This window comes from Cydia fagiglandana, chromosome 2, assembly GCF_963556715.1.
Source record: "Cydia fagiglandana chromosome 2, ilCydFagi1.1, whole genome shotgun sequence".
Classification (NCBI taxonomy): Eukaryota; Metazoa; Arthropoda; class Insecta; order Lepidoptera; family Tortricidae; genus Cydia; species Cydia fagiglandana.
Genome location: NC_085933.1, coordinates 13,828,814 through 13,839,093, shown reverse-complemented (window position 1 = coordinate 13,839,093; position 10,280 = coordinate 13,828,814). Strand labels below are relative to the sequence as shown.

The window sequence follows — 10,280 nt, the reverse complement described above, 5'->3', positions numbered from 1 at the left end:
ACCACCCCCAAACATTATCCATTTAGGCGTATCGATGTTGAGTCTAGTTCACAAGTTTATAAAGATAGTTCTACTACGCCAATTGTCTTGTTCAAATGTTGTGAAACTTAAGTGTTAAATGTTGTCCTTGACCGGTTAGGTACCGCTCGTCTGGATATTCAGTAGTTCATGCTAGATGCAGAATTTTTTTCTTACTAATATTTTGTTACTGTTTTGGCACTGTATTAATTACCTTCTGACAAAAAATATATAATGAATAAAATGTTTTGTGAAGTTTTATTTTCTCCTGACTTTCCACTGGTAGGTCCAAATCGAAGATATTTGAAGGTAGCAATAACAATAATAGCGGATGGCGCTGGGCCTAACATACGGCGTTGCATGAACAAGTGATTTCCTTTGGCAGGATTGGTCCTTAGGACCCAGGGATGGATTCAAGAAGTGGAGCCACCGAGATTTTTGATGTAAATTTTTAGGGGGAGGGGGCGGGCTCTACACTTGATCTTGATAACTGTATCATTTAAGCTACTAGGTCAAGTTTGGTATCGTTTCCGTATAAATCGGGGGTGCCGAATTCATTTCTGATATCATAATGACACCATTCCGAAGTAAAAACCAGTATTTATGATTAACAATCCAATAGAGTAAATGAATCCGAATATAAATACTATTCCGAAAAAATTTAACAATTTAACTCTAAATTCCACAGCCACAGCCCACTGTGGCGGTCAAAAGGTTCAATTGATTCCAGTTTTGCCTTTTGTGGAAGACGAACATAAAAATAAAACGTGTTCTTAAATAGTAATAATTTAATAACATCTACATAGGTATACTATTTACATACAATACACAACGATTAGTAAAAACGTTAAGGATATTCTTAACATATCATATTTATGCACAATGGTAGTTGAAGTGCGGAAAATGCCCAGAAGCATTAACTATTAACATCTCATAACACATTGTAAATGTAACAGACTCCAACCGTTAAGTATAGTACCTATAATGTTTATGCTTGCAAAAAAACGGCATTCGAAAAGTTTTTATCCTGTACAGCAAATCGGTCATGGGTCTCTATTGTTTCCCAAATAGTTTTAAGACATAATGTATTGTTTGTCCGAATTTTCGTTAGTCATAATTGGTTTTTCTTAGAAACGCGTAACTTTTCAGGATTGCCATAAAACAAACCTAACCTAACCTAACCCATCTATACCTTACGAAAATCCTGAAAAGTTAACGGTTTCAGTTTTATGACTAACGATAATATGACAAACAATACATTATGACTTAAAACTTTATGGGAAACAAAGGGACCCCATCCGGCCGCACCGTAGGGGGTCTCTATTGGTTCCCATAATTTTTTTGTTCCGATTTATTCAGTCCATAACGGTTTTAATCATAATTTTTATTAATCATATTGTCAATAGTCATAAATTTTAACAATATAAATTGCAGTTCCGATTTTTGCAGGTCATTATTATTGTTAGTCATAAAATTTGTTACTCATAATATTTAAAGTCCAGAAGGTATACCATTACATAATGTTGAAGACAATAAACTTGCTTACAATAATCGTTGTAAGGTCTTTTATCGCAGGTTATAATAATAAGTAGGGGCTCTATTGCATTCCCTAAATTTTAAGTTCCGTATTTTTAGACCATAACGTTTTCCATCATAATTTTTATTAGTCATATTGTCAATAGTTATAAAATTAAACAATACAAATTGCATGCTTGTCTACCTTGGCTTACTGATTTCCCTTCCATTTCTTATTTTTCATGTAGTTTATTAAGCCATTTCGTCCCACCAACGAGTCGACGGACCCCGCTTCGCGAGGCTCCTATTTCCGCTCTGAGGGACACAAGGTAACTAACGAACCTACCTGAGGAAACAGATTTTTTATTGTTTGGTTTACTGATTTCCCGCCATTTCTTATTTTTCATGTAGCTTATTAAGCCATTTCGTCCCGCCAATGAGTCGTCGGAGCCCCGCTTCGCGGGGCTCCTATTTCCGCTCTGAGGGACACAAGGTAACTAACGAACCTACCTGAGCAAACAGATTTCATTTTTCTTTAATGAAGGATGTCATTAAAAATGGCCCTTTGTTTGACATAATTATTGAAAGTCATAATGTTTAATATTATAGCTCCTAAATATTAGAATATAAGAGGATATCATTTTCTGACTATCGAAGTTCGAAACAGTAAGATTATGGGAAACAAAGAGATGACATTAAAACGATATGATTAACGACCATTAGTCCGATAAAATATATGCCTTAAAATATATCTGAATAATTATTATTATACCTTTGAATGTTATACTCAACAATTTTATAACTTTTGTGATTATAGCGTTTAATATTATAGATGTTTAACATTAGAACTATGAAACGTTATACTTAACAAAAATTATGACTTGATGTTTATGTCCATGAATTATATGGATATCAATTTCTGACTATCGAAATTCGAAACAATAAGTTTATGGGAAACATAGGGATCCCCACCGTAGGTCCAACGCCAAAGACCGATTAATCCGTCACAGACCACAGAGCAACACAGACCTACGTGCATATGCATAAACTTCAATTTCAGTTTCGACACTTCGGTGACGTGGCGTCCGAGAGACAGCGTTTGTGTTTGACATGGCGTCGAAAAGGTTAATAAATGGGGTATCAATGATATCAATCTTCAATTTCGTTCCATAAGAAATCTGTAGTAGAGTGTGTACAACTATTTTGTTTTATTTTTCAGCCACGGGCCGCGCACATTGAAGGATATGTAACACATATACAAATTATATGTTGGTACCATTAAAATACCCTCAACCAGTGTTGGCCGAAACGTTAATGCAATAAGTCAAGTTAAACCGTTATAACCGTATAAGTTGAACCGTTAACTTTAATTGTCCGTTACCGTTTGCGGTTCAATTTGTAATGGTAAATGGTCAATTGCAATTAACGTTCGGCCAACACTGCCCTCAACGCTTTCACTGTGCTACGCAATGCGTACCTACAAAGTGAATGATACTTTGCGGCGATTTCGATCGGGCGAAAAACGCGCGTACCGTCTACTCGTATGAAGTAGTTAGGGAAGCCCGCTTAGCCAACTCAACTGTAATTGACGACGACCTTTCCGAGCTTGCCCTTGGGCACGTCAACGCTGGGCAGCGTCTCGGTGATGATCCCCGTGGCCACCGTGACGTTGTTCTCGCGCACGGTGAACGGCTGCCCCGGCGTCATCACCATGGTTTCCAGCAACGTCAGGTATACCTCGCCGTGGTCGCCTGGCATCATCATGTGGACCTCGGGATCTGTGTATGATATTTTTTTTATATAAAACATTCAAGATTATTCTTGCATGAATATGAGACACAAAAATTGGTAGGACGTACGCATAGTGGCGCATTTACCCTATGGGCAAAAGGCCCTGGGCGGCAAACTGCGACTTCGCGGTCAATATTGGTCGCCAAAAATCAGGCCCAGGAGTCAAATCTTGTAACAAACCTATGCGTGAATTTAAATATTATGCGTAATTCTACGGTAAGGTTTCTATCTTAACTCTAAAATCCTGCTTGCATTAGGTACATGACATGTTGTCGTGTTCCGACGCCTCAACTCTCCTGCCTATACCTTTACAATACACCCATCCATTTAGAATGGCGTTTACTTACCTAAATCAACTCTGCACGCAATATTCCACGTCCCACTGAACATCTGCTGCGAATATTTGGAGAATACCGGCTTCTTCCTTCCGCCTTCGTTAGCCGTCAGGAAGTAAATCTTCGCTTTATAGTGGTTGCTCAGCTGCTCACTTTTGGCCGCACACAAGAGCATGCCAGTCTCTACTGATTTTATTTTTATACCTCTCAACAAAACCCCTACGTTGTCACCAGCCATACCCTGCAAATTGATAGCTTTCTATTTATATGGCAACTAAAGATACATATGTACAATAAAATAAACTTTGGAGCATCAGAAGGGTGGAACAATAATTAACGTTTGGCCGACACAAACTTCTTTTTACCCGACTACGGCAACGCAAAAGGAGGGTTATGATTTTGACCGGTATGTATGTGGGTATGTATGTAAGTATGGTCATTTGTTCCCTCAGAACTTCTAAAGTTCGCATTATAATTTGACAAACGATATGTCATTCGAATCGTCTTAATCGCCCGCTGGTTATAGGCTATATGACGTCACAAAAAAATGAACACGGCGCCCTCTAGAGGTCATAAAGTCACGAACCAAAAAATAAAAATAAGTAATGATGACGTGTTGTATATCATTTCAAAGAGCTCAATTAGCACATTTCAAATATATACATATTGTTAGCTTTTGCACCCGGCTTTGCTCACACGAACCCGATAAAAAATTCATTTATCGGGTAGGTAATTCGAACTACGAATCTACAAGCGTTCTGGATTCTTTCCGCGTATTACCCTATTAAGGCGATACAAGAAGGTTTTTGCAAAAGAAATTTGTTTGACCGCTATATACATGGTGTTTTTTTAATGACCTGCAGCAATATTTTATAACGTGAATAGGTTTAGAAGTCAAGATCAGCCAAAAGGTATGAAACAGCCATACAAGAGACGTACGAGGCACGCTGTCCGTACGAACCTCGAGAGATACGCTGTATGTGTGCCAAAGCCGGGCGCCGAAGGCGCCCTCATATTAAAAGAGTAGTGTGTAGCCCGACGTACGAGATAAGTTGTACGCGTTCCAAAGCGAGGGCTTTTAGTATGAGGATACTAAAAAGTAGCTCGCTGTAGGCGTTCCAAAGCCGGGCGCCCTCATACTAAAAGAGTCGGGCGTAGCCCGACGTACGAAGCTCGCTGTATGCGTTTCAAAGCCGGGCGCCTTCGGCGCTCTCATACCATAAGAGTCGACGTACGAGATACGCTGTACGCGTTCCAAAACCGGGCGCCGAAAGCGCTCTCATATTAAAAAAGTTGAGCGTAGCCCTACGTATGAAGCTCGCTGTAGGCGTTCCAAAGCCGGGGGCCTTCGGCGCCCTCATACTAAAAGAGTCGGGCGTAGCCCGACGTACGAAGCTCGCTGTACGCGTACCAAAGCCGGGCGCCGAAGGCGCCCTCATAATAAAAGAGTCGGGCGTAGCCCGACGTACGAGGTACGCTGTACGGGTTCCAAATCCGGACGCCGAAGGCGCCGTCATAATAAGAGAGTCGGGCGTAGCCCGACGTACGAAGCTCGCTATACGCGTACCAAAGTCGGGCGCCGATTCGGCGCCCTTATACTAAAAGAGTCGGGCGTAGCCCGACGTACGAAGGTCACTGTGTGCGTTCCAAAGCCGGGCGCCTTCGGCGCCCTCATATTATAAGTCGGGCGCAGCCCGACGTACGAGATACGCTGTACGCGTTCCGAAGCCGGGCGCCGAAGGCGCCCTCATAGTAAAAGAGTTGGACTTAGCCCCACGTACGAAGCTCGCTGTAGGCGTTCCAAAGCCGGGCGCCTTCGGCGCCTTCATACTAAAAGAGTCGGGCGTAGCCCGACGTACGAGGCACGCTGTACGCGTTCCAGAGCCGGACGCCGAAGGCGCCCTCATACTGAAATAGTCGGGCGTAGCCCGACGTACGAGGCACGCTGTACGCATTCTAAAGCCGGCCCCCGAAAGCGCCTCCATGCCAAAGTATGGCAGCCCGATATATACGCCGTTCTGCGTTCATTTCTGTACTGAGGACGCCTTCGCAAAAGTAAAGTGACTTCAAGTAGTTTAATAGCATCGAAGTGTTGACCCCAAAATTAATTAAATAAAAAATAAGTTCAAAAACTAAAACCCGACTACTGCAAATCGCGCTCTAAAAAGTATGAAACAAGATAGAATTCTTTTCTGAGAATATTAAACAGGAAATGCTATAAATGTTATATTTTTTTTATAAAAAAATTCAACCTAATATAATTTACATTTTTTTAAATATATTTACAGAGATTCAGAGGATAGCCGTGGTCGTATGCCACTTTACTTTAAAGTTTATAACGTGGCATACGACCACGGCGATCCTCTTAATCTCTGTAAATATAAAAAAAAATGTAAATTGTATTACGTTGAATTTTTTTATAAAAAAATATAACATTTATAACATTTCCTGTTTAATAATCTCAGAAAAGAATTCTATCTTGTTTCATACTTTTTAGAGCGCGATTTGCAGTAGTCGGGTTTTAGTTTTTGAACTTATTTTTTATACAGGGTGATCAATCTAAATGGGTCAGTATGGAGAAGTCAGAAACTATAAGAGATAGCGAAATCTGTTCTTAGGAACCATGGCTCCGATTTTAGATTTAATAATAATGGCATTCAATTTTTTTTTTAAATCTATCATTCATAACCGGGATTCGAACATGATCAATATTCTTGTTGTTTGTTTGTATGGAAACTTTTAAACGATGCGTGATAGGTGGGGGGTGCTCGACCAAATATCATAGAGGGCCCCGAGACAAAACAAAGTACGTAAAAAAATCAAAATGGCCGACTTTTTTTTTAATTTTTTCAAGTTGGTCCGAGCGCGCTGAGAATTGGCATGCGGCGAGCCTGAAGGCCCAAGATTACAATGTAAAAAAAATATTTTTGGAAAAATCCAAAATGGCGGCGGACACGGGCAAAGACAAATTTCCAAGTAGGTTAAGCGAGCCTGAAGGGCGAGCTTCAGGCCGGGAGGCCGAAGGCCGACCCCGGTGGAGGGCCGAAGGCCCGAAGCCTCCACCCCGACGCCCAAAAAGCGACTCCCAATAGGAAAAGTGTTGGGTCGTGTCTAAAAGCTCCAACTTCCCCCTCTCGTGTGACGCTTCAGGCCTTCGGCCCTACGCAGAGCTCGGCCTTCGGCCTTCGCAAGCCTCGACGCTTCGCCGTGGGGCATTCGGCCTGCCGGCTTCGGTCATCAATACAGTTGACTTGGTAGAACGCTTGGAAGCACCGAATTCACGCAGTTCGGCCTTCGGCCTAACGTTTTGGGAGTAGGAGTGGAGGCTCAGGGCATTCGGCCTTCCACCGGGGTCTGCCTTCGGCCTCCCGGCATGAAGCTCGCCCTTCGGGCTTGCTTAACCTACTTGAAAATTTTACTTTGCCCGTGTCCGCCGCCATTTTGAATTTTTCCAAAAATATTTTTTTGACATTATAATCTTGGGCCCCCAGGATCGCCGCATGCCGAATCTCAGCGCGCTCGGACCAACTTGAAAAAATTAAAAAAAAAGTCGGCCATTTTGATTTTTTTTAATGTACTTTGTTTTGTCTCGGGCCCTCTATGATATTTGGTTGAGCACCCCCCACCTACCACGCATCGTTTAAAAGTTGCCATACAAACAAACAACAAGAATATTGACCATGTTCGAATCCCGGTTATGTATGATAGATTTAAAAAAAAAATTGAATGCCATTATTATTAAATCTAAAATCGAAGCCATGGTTCCTAAGAACAGATTTTGCTATCTCTCATAGTTTCTGACTTCTTCATACTGACCCATTTGGATTGATCACCCTGTATATTACTGGAATCAAAGGGATTTGTACTTTAACGTAACACCCGTTACATTACATATTCAAATGGCATCGCCAACAGTCGCGATTGAGCAGAAAATGGGGTAGCAACTGTCAAAGGATAGATGACGCTAGCAAAGGCTTCTCCTGTTTCGAGTTATTCATACAATTCCAAAAAAAAAAACCCAACACTATTCATAGGATTAAAAGGACCTATAATGTCGCCATCTGCAAAAATCTACGACAGGCCACCTCCATTATATGGAATGTCACAATCTGTATAGGTTAAAATATAAAAGAGTGAATCGAAAAATTTCATGATTATTTGAAATCGTAAAATCCTTCAGTAAAAAGTAGAATGGCCATTTAGCCAAAGCATTAGATGCTATATTGATTCTTCTTCTTCTTCTTCCTCGCGTTTTCCCGGCATTTTGCCACGGCTCATGGGAGCCTGGGGTCCGCTTGACAACTAATCCCATGATTTGACGTAGGCACTAGTTTTTACGAAAGCGACTGCCATCTGACCTTCCAACCCAGAGGGGAAACTAGGCCTTATTGGGATTAGTCCGGTTTCCTCACGATGTTTTCCTTCACCGAAAAGCGACTGGCAAATATCAAATGATAATTCGTACATAAGTTCCGAAAAACTCATTGGTACGAGCCGGGGTTTGAACCCGCGACCTCCGGATTGAAAGTCGCACGCTCTTACCGCTAGGCCACCAGCGCTCCTGATTGTGGGAAATAATTGCTAATACTGTAAAAACTATAATGATTTCTTACCTCACTAACACTCTTTCTAAAAATCTGAATATCAGATATTGTTGTCCCTATTTTATGACCAAAACCTAGCAGATCCGCCTCAGCATTTTTTTTCATAATCCCTCTCTTTATAGTGCCAACAACAACAGTGCCTCTGCCTGGCACGGTGAACGAGTTGTCTATAGGCAGGAGAAAGGGGGAGTGCAAATCCCTCACAATTTGTGGTATGTATGTGTCCATGACTTCGAGCAATTTTCTTATTGATGGTGACCCTGAAAAATGTGAGTGAAGTGTGTAAGTACTAAGTAGTTTGATAATCTTATCACAAGTTAAGAATATAGTTGATATAGTTGAATTGCTTTAGGGGGCAAAAAAATTTGTTATTTGTATCAGAATACTCTGTGGATAAAATGCAACTTTCTCATCAGTTTTTGAAGTATAGGTGTGATGAAAACATTTCAGATAAAAATAAACTTTAAAGGGGAAATTGATTTAAAGTTACTCAAAGTTCCTTATAGCATCATACAAAGTGGAGGCATGGTAATAGGGTGCTGTCGGCTCCCTTTATGTTTATTATTCTATTTTCTTACCAAATTCAGATTCTTCTCCATTTAACGCCTTGAGTGCTGACCCACAGACCATAGGTACAGTTTCACCGTCATACCCAAAGTTACCAAGCAGCTCTCGCATTTCAATTTCGACTAGTTCTAGTAACTAAAAAATAACAATTTATTAAAGATTGTTGAAAGATCTATGTACCTAATCACCATTGCCACATATTATAATGTGTACATACAAATCAATAATAGCTTTAATGTTCATTGACTTTAATTATGTTGTTAATTATCCTTAGTTTAGGTCATTCATAATTAGAATAGAAAAATATGTACAAAAACAATTCAAAATACAGATAAAACATTATAAAAACATAGTTAAGGCATTAAATACTTTGCAGATATTAATCAGTTTGTGTATTTTTAATTTCTCACCTCATTGTCAACCAAATCAGCTTTATTTATATAGACTAATATATGCTTAATTCCAACTTGTTTGGCTAACAACAAATGTTCTTTTGTTTGTGGCATTGGTCCATCATTGGCTGCCACAACCAATATAGCTGCATCCATCTGGGAAGCTCCTGATATCATGTTGCGTATGTAGTCGGCGTGCCCAGGGCAGTCTGTGTGTGCATAGTGTCGGAGTTTTGAGCTGTAGCCTACATGTGCTGCATTTATTGTGATACCTGAGAAATTAATTGTAGGTAATGGTCTTTTGATAATCTAATGCGTTTTTTAAATTTAAAAATCCGTACTACTGAAAAAGTCTCCACTTCAAGAGTGACATACATACCTCTAGCTTTTTCCTCTGGTGCCCGATCTATTTCGTCATAAGAAACGAATTGAGCCAGTCCATCGTTCGCCAGAACCTTGGTTATGGCTGCAGTTAGTGTCGTCTTACCATGATCTACGTGCCCTATAGTTCCCACATTGCAATGCTTTTTCTCTTCTAAATTTGTATTAACTTTTGCAGAAAAATTTCGGCACTGTTGATTCAACAGCCCAATATAAAATCTGTGCGATGATACAACATTTTGTTTCAAAGTTTTTCGCGAAAATCTACAGTAAATAGACCGTAACACAAACTTTCCACTCATTTTTAAATGTTTTGTTACTTATATAAATCATATATTTGTTGTTTATCAAATATTTTTGAGGTTATAGGGTTTGGCTATATTTAATGTCATGTCAAAACTGTCAAATGATTTTCGTTCAGAATTTAAAACCTCTTGTCTGGCCGCGCAGCGGCCGCAGACGTTTGGTTTCCTGAAATCCGAATTTAGTTGGTCAAACCAATTTGCCAGTCGTTAAGAACCAGGAAAACTATACTCATCTTTTTCTTTTGGATGCTAGAATTACAAGAGAATTACGGATAACGAAATTTATATTTTCGCGTCCCCCGTTTGGCCACCTGTCATGAATCTAGTATATAACTCATAGATATAAGAATATATACAGATACCTTCCAAGCG

The 10,280-nt window shown here is 40.2% G+C and overlaps 1 protein-coding gene across 1 annotated transcript; it reads right to left on the bottom strand.

Annotated features, from left to right (window-relative positions):
• Positions 1-887: 887 nt before the first annotated feature.
• Positions 888-9,981, bottom strand: LOC134676014 (elongation factor Tu-like). The gene is made up of 6 exons (XM_063534330.1): positions 9,602-9,981; positions 9,241-9,494; positions 8,842-8,965; positions 8,273-8,523; positions 3,672-3,900; positions 888-3,311 (listed from the first exon to the last, which is right to left on the bottom strand). Exons 1-6 carry the CDS (start codon positions 9,903-9,905, stop codon positions 3,109-3,111), a joined length of 1,365 nt encoding a protein of 454 aa, XP_063390400.1. The 5' UTR covers positions 9,906-9,981; the 3' UTR covers positions 888-3,108.
• Between the last annotated feature and the right edge of the window lie 299 nt (positions 9,982-10,280).